The sequence below is a fragment of the Ranitomeya variabilis genome, chromosome 6 (assembly GCF_051348905.1).
Source record: "Ranitomeya variabilis isolate aRanVar5 chromosome 6, aRanVar5.hap1, whole genome shotgun sequence".
NCBI classification, from domain to species: Eukaryota; Metazoa; Chordata; class Amphibia; order Anura; family Dendrobatidae; genus Ranitomeya; species Ranitomeya variabilis.
In genome coordinates, this window is record NC_135237.1 from 78,451,355 (window position 1) to 78,473,655 (window position 22,301).

The window sequence follows — 22,301 nt, forward strand, 5'->3', positions numbered from 1 at the left end:
ATGGTTTTGTAGCCCTTTCCAGCTTTGTGCAGGTCTATGATCTTGTCCCTGACTTCCTTATAAAGCTCTTTGGTCATGCCCATGTTGTAGAGGTTAGAGTCTGACTGATTAATTGAGTCTGTGGACAGGAGTCTTTTATAAAGGTGTCTTTAATGCTATTAACGAGTTGATTAGGAGCATCTAACTGGTTTGTAGCTCTTAATCGTTGGTAGAGGATCAAATACTTATTTCTCACTGCAAAATGTAAATAAATTTATATAATTTATACAATGTGATTTTCTGGATTTTATTTTTGATCTTCTAGTCTCAATGTTAAAATTAACCGACCCTTAAAATTATAGACTGTTCATGTCTTTGTCAGTGGGCAAACTTACAAAATCAGCAAGGGATCAAATACTTACTTCCCCCACTGTAACTTACCTACATCAGTTATGGTGGGAATGAATCTGTCAGGAAAGGGTTCGCTGTAAACTTATGAGAACATTGGGATCGTGAGACAGGTGAGAGCCAGCTCTGCACTGGCAGCACATTTCTTCCCGCTCTGAATGTTTTCCTAATTGCATTTTCCATCCTCATCTAATTTGTGCATCTGGCTGTACAGTTTGTAAAACTCTATGAAATCTGGCTGGTTTATATCCCCCTGTGGATCAAATAATTATGTATGATGTTTAGATCAGGAGCAGCACATCATCTGTATATTTATTCCTTTACTAAAATAGTGTGTTAAAATCTGGTCTCTGTACCCCAGGTGCGGATCAGCGCAGCGGGTGAACAGTTTATTTTCTCATGTCGATAGTGGCGGGCATGTGTTCAGTTGGACCTGTCTGATTTTTATCATATGGACGTGCGTATTGATGTGCACAAGTTCTTAGATTCAGAGTAATAGACATATATCATAACTAGATCATAAACATGGTGGAGGAGAAACCTCACTCAGGGCCCCCCTCTGTTAGCCAGAGTAAGGAGCAACTAGAAAAGTGGGCCCCAGACTGATATTTGTCAACTTTTTTTAATTTTCTTGAAAGCTCCTGAAAAAGGCGAAACCTCCAAGAACCCTACAATAGTTAGCAAATCAGCAAACGCCACAGAATCTTCCCATGACGCGTAGTGCTTCCAGAAGGTTTCTTTTCGAAATTATTAGGATTGTCCACCACCAAACGGAGCATCCCTTTGTCTAAACGCAAATCCAGGGATATGTAGAAGTTGTGTGGAAGCGACATGAAAAAGGCTTGGGGGAGTGTGGCATGAAAAGTGGTTGCGTTTATCAGAGAAAAAATTTTGGGGCGGTAGCACACAGACACTACCCTCCCTGAAATAACTCCTAAAAGTTGTCAAGTGTCAGTGATATTTTGCATTAAAGGGAACCTGTAGTCAGATTCATGCTGGCTGACCCACATGCAGCATGAATCAGATACGAGCTGCACAATTGCTGCCAGATATGTTTTATTCTGAAACCCCTTTTCAGAGTAAACATACTTTAAAGGGAACCTGTCACCTCCAAAATCGAAGATGAGCTAAGCCCACCGGCATCAGGGGCTTATCTACAGCATTCTGTAATTCCCCGATGTATCCTGAAAGATGAGAAAAAGAGGTTAGATTATACTCAGCCAGGAGCAGTGCCGCTGCGGTCCGGTCCGATGGGCGTCGCGGTCCGGGGCCTCCCATCTTCTTACGATGACGTCCTCTTCTTGTCTTCATGCCGCGGCTCCGTGAGGCCCCGGACCGGACCGCGATGCCCATCGGATCGGACCACCCCCCCAGGTGAGTATAATCTAACCTCTTTTTCTCATCTTTCAGGTTACATCGGGGGCTTATCTACAGCATTACATTCCAGAATGCTGTAGATAAGCCCCTGATGCCGGTGGGCATAGCTCATCTTCGAATCTGGGGGTGACAGGTTCCCGTTAAGAAGTTGGCCAGGGACTATTTGTCTCTGCTGTCTACTCAGCGGCAGACCCCGGCAGCTTCTCCCTAACCCGATCACTTTGACTGAAAGGTCTCACCTAATACAAAGGGAGAGACCTGTTGGTCAAATGGAGCAGGGCGGGAGAGAAGTCAATGGGGACCTTCCTCACACTAGTTAGCTGAAACACAAAGGCCCCGATTCATCAAAGTTTTTTCACCATAACTCTGCAATCAGTCGCCAAATTTTTGCGCAACTATAGGTTACACAAAAGTTTGCGACTTTTGTCATTTTCTCTCCTGTTTCGATCAGCTCTACCAAAATGAGTATGGGATGTGGCTTATCCTGGAAATCTTATTCCAGTCCGTGACGGCTTTTTTTTAAACCTAAAACACCACAGAATTTCAAAGTAAAACATATCTGGTGGCAATTGCACAACCAGCATCTGATTCCTGCTGCCCATGCTGAGGCCAGGTAGGTTCCCTTTTGCGCACATTTATAGGCTTCAGTGTAATACTATATTATTTTTTTAACATCTGTGTTCTCTTTGGGGGGAAGCTTTCAGTTTTGATTTGGAAGAGGTCTGTAAATACTTTTTTAAGTGGTTGTTAAGATTTCACTTCACTAGCCCCCAGAAGACGCAACCAGCCACATACGGAATTTATCATTACATTCCAGTTTTTCAAGTAAATGGTCTTCTGTGCATTGCATGGACAATTGGTCTGATAGACTGTGAGCCCTTTTTTACAGTGCAGCTCTCCATTTTGGCACATAAAGGGGGGACGCAAGCAAGGGAGATACTTTTTATATCTATATGCACCAAAGAAATTAAGATGGTTTCTTTAGAACCTAAAGTTTGGCAGGATCAGACTTCTCTTCATGTCTGCATCCACCATTACTGAGTACAGATAGATGGTCTTCCCGTACGTAGACTGGCAGAGTAATATTCTCCTGCACCAACCCTGGCATATTGCTGCTGAATCTAGTATTGAGATTATGACCAGATTTAGTGAAGATAAAAAAGAAGTGAAAAAAATTGGATTGGAACAGTCATCTAATTTTTGGTATTTGCTTTATTTTGTGCTGCGAGTAATCAAGTTGTCAGTCAAGTCTCAAGTGTTTCTTCAGATTCTAAATTACCAGAAGATCTGGATTACATGTTGAATAAGTATTTGTGTCAGCTCAACAGATTTCACAAGACTTCCGTGCGTTCCTTTAAATCAGTCCATTGTCATGCACTATTGTTATGTTCAGCATAACTGTAGAAAAAGAAGACCTAGACCGCACATCCGAATATTACACATTGATTTATTGCAGCCATCAAAAGAACTGAGTATGAGGCTCTTAGTTAACATTTTTATCAGCATGTATAAAGCTCACTGCCAAGTTATGGTAGTGGTGGTGGTGGTGGCCATACGGTGGTACCTATCAGGTTATAGACCCACTGAGAGTTTCCCCCTTACATGGCAATGGGTTTATACATTCTGATCACAATGTTAATTAAAGGGAGCCTGTCAGCAGGATTTTGCCATGTAAACTACAGGCATCGTCATGTTACCACTGTTATACTGATTAAAATGATACCTGGGGTGAAGAAATCCGTCTTGTGGTAATAATCAGTGTTAGAAATTTTAAGTTAGTGAGATGCTGCGGGAAAGGACTGTAGGCAGAGTCTTATCTTCCTGCATTAAGCCAGAGAAACCAAGGAAAGACCTGCCCACGGGCCGCCCCGAAGGACAATCTGTCTCTCTCTCTGTCTCTATGATAAGGAACATGTTTGTGCTTGTTTGTGCTGTGGGGCGGTCTGTGTTCCGGTCTTTCCTTGGTTTTTCTGGCTTAGAACAGGAAGATAAGACTCTGCCTACAGTCCTGCCCCAGAGCATGGGCATATCATTAACTGAAAACTTCTAACACTTATTACACAAGAACCACAAGACAGATGTCTTCACCCCAGGTATCATTTTAATCAGTATATCAACATCAACCTAACAATGGCTGTAGTTTACTTAGCAAAATCCTGCTGACAATATCGAAATAAGTGAAGGCGTGAACCTTGCTTTCACTTATTTCAATATTCTGTGGTGATTGACTTTCTGTACATGTGATAAATATAGACACTTTCTGCAACCAAAAACTTTATTGAGTGCAGCTGATTATTCTTACTACTGTTGTACTTGTTTCACTGTCTAGTTGTGACTTTTCACACCTTTAAAAAAATGTAAAAAAAAAATCTAAAGAAAACATTGGGCAAAATTCAAATATTTCGTTTAAAGGATTATCTCATGAAAACAATATTTTTTTATACCCAAGCTCATCAGGATAGTGTAGCATTTCATCAGGCCGGTGAAATGAATGGGGGGCCATGTAATGTATGGAGTGTCTTGGCCCACCAGAGCAGGAGCCATTCTTATCTCTTTGGGGCACTACAGGAAAGTCTAATAATTAGCTCTAGACTTATAAATGATTTTGGCTTTCTGAGTTTTGTTTTGTAGCTTATTTCGAACATTAGCCAAGTTATTTGTTAAGTGACAAAGGTTGGCTGTGTTACTTTGTGACACTTATTTACTGTAATGATGATGGGATATTTCCTTTTACTGTAATTACTTGTTGATGTCCTTGGCCCTGTAATCTCACTGCTTGTATACAGATGTATGACTTAAAGGGGTATTCCCATCTCCAAGATCCTATCCCAATATGTAAAAAATATAATATTTAGCATATACCTCCAATTAGAAATGTAGTATAGTTTTTCTGATTCGCTTTGATGTCTTTTTCCTCATATGCTGGCACTGCAGGACCTTAGGTATCCATGGTTACGACCACTGATATAGTGTCAGTTAGTTAGCTAGTTGCTAGTAATCGTAACAATAGTTACCTAAGGTCCTGCAGTGCCTGCACATGAGGAATGAGACACAGCGAATCAGAAAAACTATACTCCATTTCTAATTGGAGGTATTGGCTAACATTATTATTATTACACCTACTACATATTGGAATAGTATGTTGGAGATGGGAAAACCCTTTTAATGTGCAGAAAGAAGAAACCCTACTTAGTCCAGGTCTGCACAGACATGTGTTATGGTAAGCCCATTAAAGGAGATGCCGTATTTTGCCAGTGCTGCCTGAGGACATCAGAACTGCTATTACTAGCAAACATAAGACTTCCAAAGGGTATAAGGTCATCTCCAAAGACCTTGGTATCCCAGTTTCAGCAGTGCGCAATATTATTAATCAGTTTGCCAAGCATGATACCATCAAGAACCTCCTTGGACGTAGGGGAAAGAGGAAAATTGACAAGCGATGTCTTTGAAGGTTGGTGCAAATGGTGGAAAAAACATTACGCCAAAGCAATGTTTTATTGTTGTATTACTTTGGATCACTAAGAATATAACTATGGTACATAGTTCCATTTATCTCTGAAGATATACTGTCTATGAATAAAATGAAGGGGTGCCAATAATGGTGAGCAGCACTGTGTATATGTACTATATATATATATATATATATATATATATATATATATATATATATATATATATATATATATATACATACATATATACATATTGTAGCATTTCACCTGCTACGGGTCTAGGGGACACTCGCTTAGGTGCGGCGGATGACACTCAGGAGACACGTTTCCTTAAAAGTTCACAGGGTTTATTGCTCCATAAACCACATTGCAACAGGAACAACAGGTAAACAGTCTTATGTCAGACAGGTTAATCCTCAATGTCCATAGTAGAGCTCCGCTCTCTCAGACCTGTAGGCTCACAGACCGTGCTATGTCCAGCACGTAGGCTCTCCAGCCTAAATGGTCTCTGTGTGTTGTTCAGGACGTCTGTCCCCACGTGGAACCGTCCAACACACAGGCCACTCTGCAGTGTCCAGCCAGGACACCTGGAAGTGTGTCCACCCTGACACACACCCACACACTCACACCATGTGCTACACACACCTCCATTATGTAGCCTGAAACCACACCCAGGAACCCATTACATGATTAGACATGTGGTTCTGACATCACCACAGGTCCTGAAACAAACATAGATAGGCATGGTTATGCCCCTTACCCAGGGGTGAGGTATATGGGTAGCCAGACCCTCCCATCTCTCATAGCTACCCGTAACCCGGACCCAAATATACTAAACAATTCCTTATTGCTTTATGTGCATTACAGAAAACACTCCGGGTTACATCACAGCGACAAGCCTTCTCTGTGATACATACCTCCCGTCAATCATATGACCAGTCGCTATGCCACAATATATATAAATATATAATATCATTCAGCCTTACCCCCAGCCACAACCACATGTCCGGGGGCCGTTCATGGTTGGAAAACATTTTCTATCCACAGACTCCCAGAGACCCCACACCGAGAGCCCCAAACATTGCCAGTCAATTACCATAATTCCAAAACCAATAGGAGGTTCCCATCTCCACGATGTACAACCCCCACCACTATTTTTTTCACCAACTCCAATAATGCCCTCCCCTATCGTCTGCCGAAATGACACCAAAAGCATGACCTGTAGTCCAATTAAAATCCACTTATGTACCTTTAGGCTCTGCCGGCTATGTTTTCTCTGGATGGAATTGTTTTAGTTGCCTGGACTAAAACACATATATACGGCCGACCAAAATAGTTGTAATCTAGCAGCACAGAAACCACTAATGAGAAAAAAAATCTATAAATTCTTCATACGAGGGGTCCTGTAGATCTGCCGTATACTAAGACCTATAATATTCATGCCCATTAGTTACATGCAATGAAATCCCAGCAGCACATAAATGGCTAAAATGAACAATGTAAAACATTTTATTGTAATTTCCATCTTATTCCAGTGGTTTTTGGAGAGAAAACAAATATTAGTATCTAAACAGCACGCACGTAAGGCACTTCAGTGTTCCTGGCTCCACAGAGCTGTGTACTGTATTCGGCCTGGATCAGTCGGGGGAAACTTTCTGCATCCAGTTGGCTGATGTGGGAAATACGACTGTACATGTTGGTTTTCGGCAAATTTCCATAAAAACTGTACATTCTGCTCCTTCAAACTGTGCTCATAAAAGGACCATTATGTGTATTCCTTGTTTTGGCAATAACAGAGCGCAAACAGGACAAGTACAAAAATTAGAAAAAGGAGTCCGAGCGCCAACTGCACATTCAGACTCCGATATAGCAAAATTATAGGGGGAAAATGGATGGTATGATTTGTATACAGTAATGTGTAAAATTCCTCCTTATAATACACGCTGAACTATTAGTAATGCGGTCTGTGGTTTATGTATCTTTGTAACCTGTAAAACTATGTATTAAACGGGTACATAAAAGAACAGGGCAGATTTATCAACACTGTTTGAAAGAACAACCAGCTTTGTTGCTCGTAGCAACCAATCACAACTCCGCTCTCATTTTACCAGAGCTATTTCAAAACTGAAAGCTGAGCTGTGATTGGTTGTTATGCTAATAGTGTTTTGGGGGGACTTTAATCACAATTTGATAAATGTGACCTAATATTGTGGTTGTCCAGATTCAAGAAAGTTTAGAAATATGTAGCAACTCCTTATACAGAGCTGCAGTTATATTGTACATAAGCCGTGCTGTTTGTTCTTTACAGAGTAGGCCCCCTCTGAGCAATCACTTTAAAGGGGTTGTCCGGCCTTAGAGTACAAGTCTGTAGTCACACTACATGACTGTGGACTTGTGAATCGTCACAGTTCGCACACTGCACACTGTGAGCCACGGGCGTGTGACTGCAAGTGTGTGATTTGCAGGCTGTCACATGCCGACTAGAGGTGCGCAACCTCTCTCAATACATGTGCATTGAGTAAGGCCGGAAACAGTCTAGTCGGAATGTGGCCGGGAGTATGCAAATCGCGTTCTTGTAATCACAAGACCGCCTGATACTGGATACCAGAGAATCCTCACTGTGCACAGTCCAATGTGAGGATTCACAAATCTGCACACAGAGTGACTGCAAACTTGTAGCCTAAAGCCAGACAACCTCTTTAAGCATAAATCCACACAAGGCAACCATGTAATATGTGGTGGCATTGAGTCCGCCGGAGTGAAATAGGCTCTTTGCAGAAACATTCTGCTCTGTATACCGAATTAGGAAGTAACATTCAATATAAGACAACCATATAAACCAGACCACAATGCATGGACTCACCAGTTCATCTCCCGACCTGAACGTGATAGCTTCATAGAAATACATTAAAGGGCCACTGTCACCCCCTCCAGCCGTTATAAACTAAAAGAGCCACCTTGTGCAGCAGTAATGCTGCATTCTAACAAGGTGGCTCTTTTAGTTTTAGGTTCAAGTATACCCCAAAAAAAGCGATTTGATACTTAGCCACCATTGCTGCCTCTAGCCAGGGAGGCTGCTCCTCACTCCCCAGCTCGAACCGCTCCTCTGCCGTCACTCACATCTTCTTGGTCTTTCTGCGCCGCCCCCTCAGCGCTGTTTACGTTTTCAAACCGGCGCCTGCGCTGTGTAGTACTGTTCTGCGCAGGCGCAGTAAGCTCTGGCCGTCTGCCGTCCAAGCCAGGCTTGCACACTGCGCCTGCGCAGAACAGTACTACACAGCGCAGGCGCCGGTTTGAAAACGTAAACAGCGCTGAGGGGGCGGTGCAGAAAGACCAAGAAGATGTGAGTGACGGCAGAGGAGCGTTTCGAGCTGGGGAGTGAGGAGCAGCCTCCCTGGCTAGAGGCAGCAATGGTGGCTAAGTATCAAATCGCTTTTTTGGGGGTATACTTGAACCTAAAACTAAAAGAGCCAGTTTGTTAGAATGCAGCATTACTGCTGCACAAGGTGGCTCTTTTAGTTTATAACGGCTGGAGGGGGGTGACAGTGGCCCTTTAACTTGTCACATACGTGTCAGGAGACCCACCGGCGAGTCCGTGCATTGCTGTCGGGTATCAGTCCAATTTATATGGTTGCCTGACTGCACCCTAACAGTGAGTAACTAATGATCTCCATAGTGCAAAATCTAACAGCATTGTCACTATTATTACAGACTTCCTGGCTGCACATTTCCCACTCTGCCGTCTCACTTTGCTGTGTCCTGAACTGCACATTCATGCACTTTCTATTTCCTGACACCTGCAGATTTTATTTAAAGATTTCTACTCCCATGATCAGACCAAAATATTAATGCATGTTGTCATCATATCCAATGTAAAGTTAATCTTGGGGTATGAGAACACGACGAATCTACTTGTGCCCTGGCTGAAAAAGTGCAGTATAGAATGAGCATCGTGCTCAGCATTGTCAAAACCACACATTGCTGTGTACATGTTCTGCCTTTTATTGCTTCTTTTAACCACTGCAGGGTTGTGAAACTGTGAAGCCGGTAATAGAAATGTCATGTTCATTCTTCCTAGTGGAGGTCGCCCCCCAATTGTTATTGTTTGAATTCTGAAGCTTGGTCCAATTGCACTTGGACCAAAAAATACGGTCGCCTTCACGAGCCCTCTCTGATCCACAGAATTTGAACAAAAAAATGACAACCTCTGTAGTTATAAAGGGGTTCAGATTAGTTGTCAGAGATACTGCTAGTAGACTTCACACAACGTAGAGATTTTTTTCCAGGTGATTTGTGCACTTTCTCCTTAAATATTACGTCACTTAAGGCAGTTATCCCAACTTGGCAATAATGTGTCTAAAATACAACAATATCTTTGCTTGCAAAATGTTGTAAAGTCTTATTAATCTATTCACTTTTGTTTGTTTTTTTTGTTTTCTTTTACAGATTGCCTGCACTCTGCCAAAAAGATATCCTTTGGAATGTGGGCTTGACATTATTTTGAAAATGAGTAAGTTTTGTTATCACAAGAATTGCAATATATATTTTACAATGTAATAGTGTATAGAGCAGTGGTCTTTTGGCTTTATACATGCACTGTGTCGCAGCCCCATTTGTGGGTTCAGCTCCCATTCACATTAATGAGACTTGCTAATATCTAAACGGTCAGGGATTCCAAGTGTTGGACCTGCATTGATTTGATATTGATGCAGTAGTTCTCTTCTTTCTAAAGAAAAAATTATGTTGTAAATTTAGTCAATTGCACTCATATGAAGTACCCATAGTTCTACTGATCAAAGCTCCCTAAATCAGGCCAAACACATCAAAGGGGTTATCCGCTACTATTTTTTTTTTTACTAGGGGCCTTAGAATTAACAGGCAGGTAGTTACTACCAACCTGCCTGTTGTGCCCGACACTGATCTCTGCCGACCCAATGCAGTCACAGAACGCTCCTGCCATCGGATCAGAAACTTCTGCTGATGTTACATTGACAGAGCAATGACTTTTCCATTGACAGAGGAACCACAAAGAAAGAACAGTGTACTAGTCCAAAAACGATGCATGATATCAATTTTATTTTATTCAATAAATATAACAGGTCTCAAACAGAACAGCAGAGGCTAAAATCGGCAAACAATTGCACACTGAATGACAGGAGAATAGGGTGGCATAGGAACTCAATCATAGTCCGGTATAGCATCGTACCCAATCAGGAATGCCATGTATCAAGTACAAGTAAATATTATTACACACATAGGAAGCGATCCAACAGTGTGGATAAATGTTAGTGAACAAGACATTCATACGATGCATAAGATAACATACCTGGTGAATAGTGAGAAGTATGCCACGCCGTCTCCCACCCTCCCCGACGCGCGTTTCGGATAAACCTTCCTCTAGGGGGTGTGCCGAAGCTAAAATATCCCGTCCATTTATAGTTACCCTGTCCATGGAGGTACCAATCAATGACCGCTAACCAGTCATGCCCACCAGTGCTGGTAACACGGGCCCATGTGACCAAGCGACAGGAGGCGGACAGAAGCGGAGGAGATCAAGTAAACACAGCGGTTGGCGCATGGGCGAGAATCATAACGCAGCCATCTTAGTTCAGGGAAAGAAATGCCCATAGGTATTGGAAAGTAAAAGGCCACAATGAATAAAGTAAATAGGTATTAATGGCGTATATACCGGCATTTAACCCATAGAATCAATGGCCATATTAAGATAATAATGATAATAATAATAATAATAAATCACCGTACATGAAAATTTATAGGATCATACAAAGATCCACAACTGCCTAAAACAGAGAATATCCATCAACCATAAAATCATATGACAGCCATGTGTATGCACTAACAGATGTTTACATTAGGACATAGGGATATACATAATATTTAAATATAGCCCCACATAAGTGCATGTGTAATATATAACCAGCCCAAACCGTATAGCATATTTACATAATAGCATAATGAATCTCATATATAAACAAGCATAGAAAAGGGAAGAAAAAACCACAAAGAACAACATAAAACAGTAGCTGTAGAGTGCAGTAACTGTCATGGTTCTCAACACACAGAGAACATAGTTGAGCATACAAAAAGGACTAGCTCTTGGAAGATGGGAACTTGAGCTGACCGTGAGCTAAACCTATCACAACAACTGAAAGTGGCCGGGTAGCGTGCCTACGTTTTATCCCTAGACGCCCAGCGCCAGCCGGAGAACTGACTGACCCTAGCAGAGGAAAATACAGACCTGGCTCACCTCTAGAGAAATTTTCCCCAAAAGGCGGACAGTAGCCCCCACAAATATTGTCGGTGATATTAGAGGAAATTGACATACGAAGTATGAAAATAGGTTTAGCAAAATTGAGGTCCGCTTACTAGATAGAAGGAAGACAGAAAAGGGGACTTCACGGCCAGCTGAAAACCCTATTCAAAATTCCATCCTGAAATTACTTTAGAACTCTAATATCAACTCATGACACCAGAGTGGCAATTTCAGTTCACAAGAGCTTCCAGTCTCAGAAATATTCAAACACAGAGAACTGGAACAAAAATGCAAACAAACTTAGGACAAAAATCCAACTTAGCTGAAAGTAGTCTAGGAGCAGGAACATGCAACAGAAATGCTTCTGGTAACATTGTTGGCCGGCATAGAAATGACTGAGGAGCAAGGCTAAATAGAAACTCCCACATCCTGATGGAAACAGGTGAACAGAGGAAATGACAAACCCACGTTCAGTACCACCAGTGACCACCGGGGGAGCCCAGAAACCAAATTCACAACAGTACCCCCCCCTCAAGGAGGGAGCACCGAACCCTCACCAGAACCACCAGGGCGATCAGGATGAGCCCTATGAAAGGCACGGACCAAATCGGAGGCATGGACATCAGAGGCTGTCACCCAAGAATTATCCTCCTGACCGTAGCCCTTCCACTTGACCAAATACTGAAGTCTCCGTCTGGAAACACGGGAGTCCAAGATCTTCTCCACAACGTACTCCAACTCACCCTCAACCAACACCGGAGCAGGAGGCTCAACGGAAGGCACAACAGGTACCTCATACCTGCGCAACAATGACCGATGGAAGACATTATGAATAGAAAAAGATGCAGGGAGGTCCAAACGAAAGGACACAGGGTTAAGAATCTCCAATATCTTGTACGGGCCGATGAACCGAGGCTTAAACTTAGGAGAAGAAACCTTCATAGGGACAAACCGAGAAGATAACCACACCAAATCCCCAACACAAAGACGAGGACCAACACGACGACGGCGGTTGGCAAAATGCTGAGTCTTCTCCTGGGACAACTTCAAATTGTCCACCACCTGCCCCCAAATCTGATGCAACCTCTCCACCACAGCATCCACTCCAGGACAATCCGAAGGCTCCACCTGACCGGAAGAGAAACGAGGATGAAACCCCGAATTACAGAAGAAAGGAGAAACCAAAGTGGCAGAACTAGCCCGATTATTGAGGGCAAACTCCGCCAAGGGCAAGAAGGCAACCCAATCATCCTGATCCGCAGAGACAAAACACCTCAAATAAGTCTCCAAGGTCTGATTAGTTCGCTCGGTCTGGCCATTAGTCTGAGGATGGAAAGCAGACGAAAAAGACAAATCAATGCCCATCCTAGCACAGAACGCTCGCCAAAATCTAGACACGAATTGGGTCCCCCTGTCAGAAACGATATTCTCCGGAATACCATGCAAGCGAACCACATTTTGAAAAAACAGAGGAACCAACTCGGATGAGGAAGGCAACTTAGGCAAGGGAACCAAATGGACCATCTTAGAGAAACGGTCACACACCACCCAGATGACAGACATCTTCTGAGAAACAGGGAGATCAGAAATAAAATCCATCGAGATGTGAGTCCAAGGCCTCTTCGGAATAGGCAAGGGCAACAACAATCCACTAGCCCGAGAACAACAAGGCTTGGCCCGAGCACAAACATCACAAGACTGCACAAAACCTCGCACATCTCGTGACAGGGAAGGCCACCAGAAGGACCTAGCCACCAACTCCCTGGTACCAAAGATTCCAGGATGCCCTGCCAACGCAGAAGAATGGACCTCCGAGATGACTCTACTGGTCCAATCATCAGGAACAAACATTCTACCAGGCGGGCAACGATCAGGTCTATCCGCCTGAAACTCCTGCAAGGCCCGTCGCAGGTCTGGGGAAACAGCAGACAAAATCACTCCCTCCTTAAGGATACCCGTAGGTTCAGAATTACCAGGAGAATCAGGCTCAAAACTCCTAGAAAGGGCATCCGCCTTCACATTTTTAGAACCTGGTAGGTATGAAACCACAAAATTAAACCGAGAGAAAAATAACGACCAGCGCGCCTGTCTAGGATTCAGGCGCCTGGCAGACTCAAGATAAATCAAATTCTTGTGGTCGGTCAATACCACCACCTGATGTCTAGCCCCCTCAAGCCAATGACGCCATTCCTCAAAAGCCCACTTCATAGCCAAGAGTTCACGATTACCAATATCATAATTTCGCTCCGCGGGCGAAAATTTACGAGAAAAGAACGCGCAAGGTCTCATCACGGAGCAGTCGGAACTTTTCTGCGACAAAACCGCCCCAGCTCCAATCTCTGAAGCGTCGACCTCAACCTGAAAAGGAAGAGTAACATCAGGCTGACGCAATACAGGGGCGGAAGAAAAGCGGCGCTTAAGCTCCCGAAAGGCCTCCACAGCAGCAGGGGACCAATCAGCAACATCAGCACCCTTCTTAGTCAAATCAGTCAGTGGTTTAGCAACATCAGAAAACCCAGTTATAAATCGACGGTAGAAATTAGCAAAGCCCAAGAATTTCTGAAGGCTCTTAAGAGAAGAGGGTTGCGTCCAATCGCAAATAGCCTGAACCTTGACAGGATCCATCTCAATGGAAGAGGGGGAAAAAATATACCCCAAAAAAGAAATCTTTTGAACCCCAAAAATGCACTTAGAACCCTTTACACACAAGGAATTAGAGCGCAAAACCTGAAAAACCTTCCTGACCTGCTGGACATGAGAGTCCCAGTCATCCGAAAAAATCAAAATATCATCCAAATACACAATCATAAATTTATCCAAATATTCACGGAAAATGTCATGCATAAAGGACTGAAAGACCGAAGGGGCATTTGAAAGACCAAAAGGCATTACTAAATACTCAAAATGACCCTCAGGCGTATTAAATGCGGTTTTCCACTCGTCCCCCTGCTTAATTCGCACTAAATTATACGCCCCACGAAGATCAATCTTAGAGAACCACTTGGCCCCCTTTATGCGAGCAAACAAATCAGTAAGCAATGGCAAAGGGTACTGATATTTAATCGTGATTTTATTCAAAAGCCGATAATCAATACACGGCCTCAAAGAGCCATCCTTTTTAGATACAAAGAAAAAGCCGGCTCCTAAAGGAGATGACGAAGGACGAATATGTCCCTTTTCCAAGGACTCCTTAATATATTCACGCATAGCAGCATGTTCAGGCACAGATAGATTAAATAAACGACCTTTTGGAAACTTACTGCCCGGAATCAGATCTATTGTACAATCGCAATCTCTGTGCGGAGGCAGTGAACCAAGTTTAGGTTCCTCAAAAACGTCACGATAATCAGATAAGAATTCCGGAATCTCAGAGGGAACAGATGACAAAATGGCAACCAAAGGTACGTCCCCATGAGTCCCCTGACATCCCCAGCTTAACACAGACATTGCTTTCCAGTCGAGGACTGGGTTATGAGATTGCAGCCATGGCAATCCAAGCACCAAAACATCATGTAGATTATATAATACAAGAAAGCGAATAATCTCCTGGTGATCCGGATTAATACGCATAGTCACTTGTGTCCAGTATTGTGGTTTATTACTAGCCAATGGCGTGGAGTCAATACCCTTCAGAGGTATAGGAACTTCCAAAGGCTCTAAATCATAACCACAGCATTTGGCAAAGGACCAATCCATAAGACTCAAAGCGGCGCCAGAGTCGACATAAGCGTCCGCGGTAATTGACGATAAAGAGCAAATCAGGGTCACAGATAGAATAAACTTAGACTGTAAAGTGCTGATTGAAACAGACTTATCAACCTTCTTTGTACGTTTAGAGCATGCTGATATAACATGAGTTGCATCACCACAATAGAAGCATAACCCATTTTTTCGCCTAAAGTTCTGCCGTTCGCTTCTAGACAGAATTCTATCACATTGCATATTCTCTGGCGCCTTCTCAGTAGACACCGCCAAATGGTGCACAGGTTTGCGCTCCCGCAAACGCCGATCAATCTGAATAGCCATTGTCATGGACTCATTCAGACCTGCAGGCACAGGGAACCCCACCATAACATCCTTAATGGCATCAGAGAGACCCTCTCTGAAAATCGCCGCCAGGGCGCACTCATTCCACTGAGTAAGCACAGACCACTTACGAAATTTTTGGCAGTATATTTCCGCCTCATCTGTACCCTGGGACATGGCCATCAAGGCTTTTTCAGCCTGAATCTCTAAATGGGGTTCCTCATAGAGCAACCCCAAAGCCAGAAAAAACGCATCCACACTGAGCAACGCAGGATCCCCTGGTGCCAAAGCAAATGCCCAATCCTGAGGGTCGCCCCGGAGTAAGGAAATCACAATCCTGACCTGCTGTGCAGGATCTCCAGCGGAGCGAGATCTCAGAGACAAAAACAATTTACAATTATGTTTGAAATTCTGAAAGCGAGATCTATCCCCGGAGAAAAATTCAGGTAAAGGGATTCTAGGTTCAGATATTGGAGCATGAATAACAAAATCCTGCAAACCTTGAACCTCATTAGCGAGATTACTCAAACCAGTAGCTAAACTCTGAGGATCCATTTTAATCAGGTGAGATCAGAGCCATTCAAGGATTAGAAGGAGAGAGAGACGAAGGCTGCAGTATAAGCAGAGAAGCAAACTCAGGGGGGAAAAAAAAAAAAAAATTCTCTGCAGACTTCTAATTCTCTCCTTTCTTCAGCCAATTATTTTAACCCTTGGCCGGCCAAACTGTCATGGTTCTCAACACACAGAGAACATAGTTGAGCATACAAAAAGGACTAGCTCTTGGAAGATGGGAACTTGAGCTGACCGTGAGCTAAACCTATCACAACAACTGAAAGTGGCCGGTAGCGTGCCTACGTTTTATCCCTAGACGCCCAGCGCCAGCCGGAGAACTGACTGACCCTAGCAGAGGAAAATACAGACCTGGCTCACCTCTAGAGAAATTTTCCCCAAAAGGCGGACAGTAGCCCCCACAAATATTGTCGGTGATATTAGAGGAAATTGACATACGAAGTATGAAGATAGGTTTAGCAAAATTGAGGTCCGCTTACTAGATAGAAGGAAGACAGAAAAGGGGACTTCACGGCCAGCTGAAAACCCTATTCAAAATTCCATCCTGAAATTACTTTAGAACTCTAATATCAACTCATGACACCAGAGTGGCAATTTCAGTTCACAAGAGCTTCCAGTCTCAGAAATATTCAAACACAGAGAACTGGAACAAAAATGCAAACAAACTTAGGACAAAAATCCAACTTAGCTGAAAGTAGTCTAGGAGCAGGAACATGCAACAGAAATGCTTCTGGTAACATTGTTGGCCGGCATAGAAATGACTGAGGAGCAAGGCTAAATAGAAACTCCCACATCCTGATGGAAACAGGTGAACAGAGGAGATGACAAACCCACGTTCAGTACCACCAGTGACCACCGGGGGAGCCCAGAAACCAAATTCACAACAAGTAACTTCATTAACACACGATGCTCATTGAACTTCCTATCCCAACTTCACATGAACTCCACGGACCAGGAACATAGCATTAAAATTATGACAGGAAAAATAATTAAAAACAACCAAACAGTGTACAGGTGAAATCACAATTAAAATGCACAACAGCCAGAAGACTACAGGAAGGGCGCAAAGGAGAGGCCTTCATTCAGGCAAAATGGTTGGACTGTGTTAAGTTGCCAAATCCATCTCGTCTCCAGTCTACCCAATCTTTTGGATAACCCCCCCCCCCCCCCCCTAATATCAATTTTAAGGGTATCAATGCCCCTAACCCTAAGATGGGTAATATCACAATTGTGGAATTTTTTAAAATGACGGGGTAGGGTTTTAAGGGTGGAGGCATCCGTGTCGCAGGCTGCCGCTTGAATCCCCAAAACATGTTCTCTTAAGCGGACCTTCAATTGACGTGTTGTCAATCCAACATAGATTAGTCCGCAAGGACACGTCGCGTAGTAGACAACATATCGAGTAGTGCAAGTGATATGTTGTCCGATTTTATAATGTTTAGTGCCATCCGAATTGACAAAAGTGTCACACCTATCAATATTAGGGCAGGTGACACACCTGCCACACGGAACACATCCACCCCTTATCGGATAATTATCCAAAAATGTAGTTTTCTTATGACAGGAATAGTGACTGGAGACGAGATGGTCCCTGAGATTTTTTGCTCGCTTGAATGCCAAAGATGGCTTCTCAGGTAAAAATTTGGCAATAACAGGGTCGACTCTCAAGATCGGCCAAGCTCCTTCAAGAATAGATCTAATTCTATCGGACTGAGAACAAAAGGTGGTTATAAATCTCATCTTAGGAGAATCACTGTGACCAGGTGAGACATCACCCCCATATAAGAGGGCATGGCTTGAAGCATGCTTTGCTCTGTTGAACGCATGCTTGATGGACCTATTGCTATAGCCGCGTGACCTAAAACGTTCCTTCAAGTCCTCCGCCCTATCTTCAAAATCAATATCAGAAGAACATATCCGGAGGAGGCGAAGAAACTGACCAACCGGCACCGATCTGATCATATGGCGTGGATGGCCAGAAGATGCATGCAATAATGTATTAGTGGATGTTTCTTTTCGGAAAATGTCAGTCTGTAAGGTACCTGTAGGGTCCCTCCTTATCGTCACATCAAGGAAATCCAAAGAAATACCACAATATACGAATGTCAAATGAATATTGAGGTCATTGCTATTCAGGGTCTGGATCCGTTGCTCAAGGTCGACAGGAGTGCCCTGCCAGATGAAGAAGATATCGTCAATGTACCGCGTCCAAAAAGGAACGCGGTCCATGGACCCCAGTTCATCCAACAGGAAGAGTTCCCTCTCCCACAGCCCCAAGAATAAACCAGCATAGGATGGTGCAAAGGCCGCCCCCATGGCGGTACCCTGGAGCTGCAGGTAGAAGTTACCCTTAAACACAAAAAAATTGTGTGTGAGGGTGAACTCCAAAAGTCACAGAACTCTCCTGCCATCGGATCAGAAACTTCTGCTGATGTTACATTGACAGAGCAATGACTTTTCCACTCTATTGACAGAGGGCATGACTGCCGATGTTCTGATTGACAGACCGCTCCACGCTGCCTAGCTGTGGAGAGCCAACTGTCAATTAGTATGACGTCAGCGGTCATACCCCGTCAACAGGGCAACCCGGAAGAGAAAGAGCTGTTCTGTTGACGTGGAGCAGCTGAAGTTTTCACCATCAGAGTTTTCTTGTATGTAAAAAAATGATGGATGTTTTTTCTCTGGCTTCTCCAATGAACCAAATACTGAAAAACAGACCGCACCAACTAGGATGCTATCATAATGATGTTTCATTTTTTACTGACACATGGACTTGTATCGGTGAGTTTGATCCAAGACTAAGATAAAAAAAAACCAACATGTTTCCGTTTTATTTATGTGTTTATTTTTTTGTAAACAGTTTGGAATAAAACAGGATATGTGAAAAGCCCTACACCGTGGATAGAACATGTATGAAAAAAATGTGGTTTTGGCCTTATATTCCCTTTCCATTTTCTAGTAAAATTAACTATGCGTAGAGAAAATTTGTGAAATTATATGCCGTAACTACTTTGGCACGAGGAAAGGGTCAAGAAGATGAAACATAAGTGCAAATTTGTATTATTCTGAAGGTTTTTATCAATAAAGTATATAGTGATTCATGGTTTTTAGCCATTGAAGAATACATCTCGGTGCCAGTCTGTGCTATTTTTGTCTTCCTTTTGGCTTACAACATGTATTTTTAGATAATGGTTTACTTTTGAATTTCCTCACATATTGTTGATATCATGTCAAGCTTGTTGTTTACTTGATAAAGGAATTCCAGGGGTCTGTCTTGCGTCTACGCAGAGTTGAGATTAATTCCTATGCAAAAACCGTAATGGGACTAGGCCTTTACTGCAACACCTTCTCTGCCCTGGTGTCACGTGTGTGTCAGAGGCTGCAGACCGTCGCTCTTTATCTGACTGCAGAAGGTCTCAGCAGTTTACTTTGCAGACTTCTTCCTGGTCTTTCTGACTCTAGGACCCAGTGGCAGCCTTCCCCCTGCTTTAGTTGACACACCTGGACCAGGGTGTTTATAACTCCCAGCTTGCTGCTGGAAGTTGGCGGTGATATTTCCATTTCCCTGTTGAGGCTTGGAGCTATAAGAGTCGGCTATCTTCCTCTTTAGTGTTTGGAGGACTTCTGTGATTCTCTCTGAATCTACTCAAGCTAAGTGTTCCCCTTGTTTGTGTATCCCATCTGTCTTTAGTTATAGTGGGGATCGACCAGCATTCACCCAGTCCTTCCCTAAGCATTCTCTAAGCATGGCTTACTACTAGGGGCAAGCAGGGATTAGGTATCCTGCTGGGCGATAGGTGCAGAACCTATATAGGGATGCTTAGGGCAGACAGGGTGACGTTAGATCTGCCTAGGGATTTCCAGTCCCCGATTCCCTAATATTGGGCTCCCTTACCCCTTTGTGTTGCACTTAGTCTCTCCTACACTGTGTGTGATACATGGCCAATATTTGTTTTGATTTCTGTTAATATGTTAATAGTTAACCCAGCCTGGGCTACAGCAACACATCTTTCACTGACTCCCTTACTACGGGTGGCACTACAAAGTCCTCTTCCTCTCTGAAGAGGCAATTTGCATATTAAATTTCCCAGAGAAGCATTGCACGGCGAATAAGCATGCCAGAGCTAGTATGTCGCTCTCTGCAGTGAGAAACTTTAACCCTAAGACCTCAGTCCAGAGCCTCTAACCTAGCCAAATCGGTTCTCATACTGATGAGGGGCAGTACCCCAAAACAATGTATCTGCAAACTGAGATTCTGATTTGGCTTTTTTCCTAAGTCACATTTCAAGGCCCGTTAAAGGGTTGATAGTGACTTGTAGGATAGCGCCATCTGTTGGAAGCAGCAATGGAGTTCATAGAATCATAGAATGTTAGAGTTGGAAGGGACTTGTAGGATCATTGTGTCCAACCCCCTGCTCAATGCAGGATTCACTAAACCATTTCAGACAGATGTCTGTCCAGCTTCTGTGTGAAAACTTCCATTGAAGGAGAACTCACCACCTCTCGTGGCAGTCTGTTCCACTCATTGATCACCATCACTGTCCAAAAATTTTTTTTGTTTCATTCCATTGCTTCTCATGTTTCCATGTGCAAATGAGACTAAGGATGAATTCAAGTTCTCTTCCTCTCTGAAGAGACAATATTAGAGTTATAACAATTGCAGTGGTTCATACGTCACAGAGACGATAAGTGTATCACATTCCATGTTGTTTATGTGTCCTTAAAGTCTGCCCTTTTAAAAGTTTTCCTGCTCTAACTCTACTCATCTTCATCATCTTTTGATGATTGGTAAGTAAAGCTGTCGCATGCATTACAGTACTTTGCTCAGCCCTTAGCAGGAGAGAGCGCAGTACGTCTGCACAGAAGCGAGATTGGTTGCAATGTGTGGATAACATAGGTCTCATCATCCACATGGGGCAGTGCATGAGAATGGGGATTGCTGGGATAGAGGAAGCGCCAAGCAAGACCAAGTGGTCACAAAAGACCCCACAACAACATCCAAAGAACTGCAGGCCTCACTTTCCTCTGTTAAGGTCAGTGTTCATGACTCCACCATAAGAAAGAGACATGGCAAAAAATGGCCTGCATGGCAGAGTTGCAAGATGAAAAACACTACTGAACAATAAGAACATAAATGCTTGTCTTAGTTTTGTCAGAAAAAATCTTGATGATCCCCAAGACTTTTGAGAGAATACTCTGTGGACTGAGGAGACAAATGTTGAACTTTTTAGAAGGTGTATGTCCCATTACATCTGGCGTAGGAGTAACACAGCATTACAGAAAAGGGACATCATACCAACAGTAAAATATGGTGGTGTTAGTGTGATAGTTTGGGTCTGTTTTGCTGCCTCAGGATCTGGAAGACATTCTGTGGTAAATGGAACCATGAATTCTGCTGTCTACCAAAAAATCCTGAAGGAGAATATCCGGCCATCTGTTTGTGACCTCAAGCTGAAGCACACTTGGGTTATGCAGCAGGAAAATTACATAATACACACCAGCAAGTTCACCTCTGAATGGCTTAAGAAAAACAAAATTAAGACTTTGTAGTGGCCTTGTCAAAGTCCTGGCCTTAATCCGATTGATATGCTGTGGCCTAACCTTAAAAAGGCGGTTCATGCTCGTAAACCCGCCAATGTGGCTGAATTACAACAATTCTGCAGAGATGAGTGGGCCAAAATTCATCCAGAGTGTTGTAAAAGACTCATTGGCAGTTATTGAAAACACTTGATTACAGTTGATGCTGCTATGGGTGGCCCAACCAGTTATTAGGTTTAGGGGGCAATCACTTTTTCACTCAGGGACCTGTAGGTTTGGATTTCTTTTTTCCTTAATAATAAAGACCTTCATTTGAAAACTTCATTTTGTGTTTACTTGTATTATCTTTGTGTAATATTTACATTTGTTCCGTGATCTGAAACATGTAAGTGTGACAAACATGCGAAAGAATAGGAAATCATAAAGGCAGCAAACACTTTTTCATACAACTGTATTTGTGGTAAATGATTTCTCATAGGACAACCTATGTACCGGTTTACTGCATGTGAATGAGTGCAAGAGCTTTCCCTTTCACTGACAACAAATCTTCAAAATCAGGAACAAAATATATTAGACATTTTCAGAACTTTTCATTTATGCAGGGATTATAGTTTATTTACATAAGCCTGGACAATTCCTTAAAGTGGAATGTGATCTGCAGAATATTACGTTATTTC

The 22,301-nt window shown here is 43.0% G+C and overlaps 1 protein-coding gene across 4 annotated transcripts in view; it reads left to right on the forward strand.

Annotated features, from left to right (window-relative positions):
- Positions 1–22,301, forward strand: part of LOC143781825 (mitogen-activated protein kinase kinase kinase 3-like) — a 155,156-nt gene that overhangs the window by 33,141 nt on the left and 99,714 nt on the right. For all 4 annotated transcript variants that reach the window (XM_077268699.1, XM_077268698.1, XM_077268700.1 and 1 more), the window contains one exon: positions 9,663–9,726. In XM_077268699.1, coding sequence (XP_077124814.1) covers positions 9,663–9,726 — 64 coding nt within the window. The remainder of the gene's footprint in view (positions 1–9,662; positions 9,727–22,301) is intronic.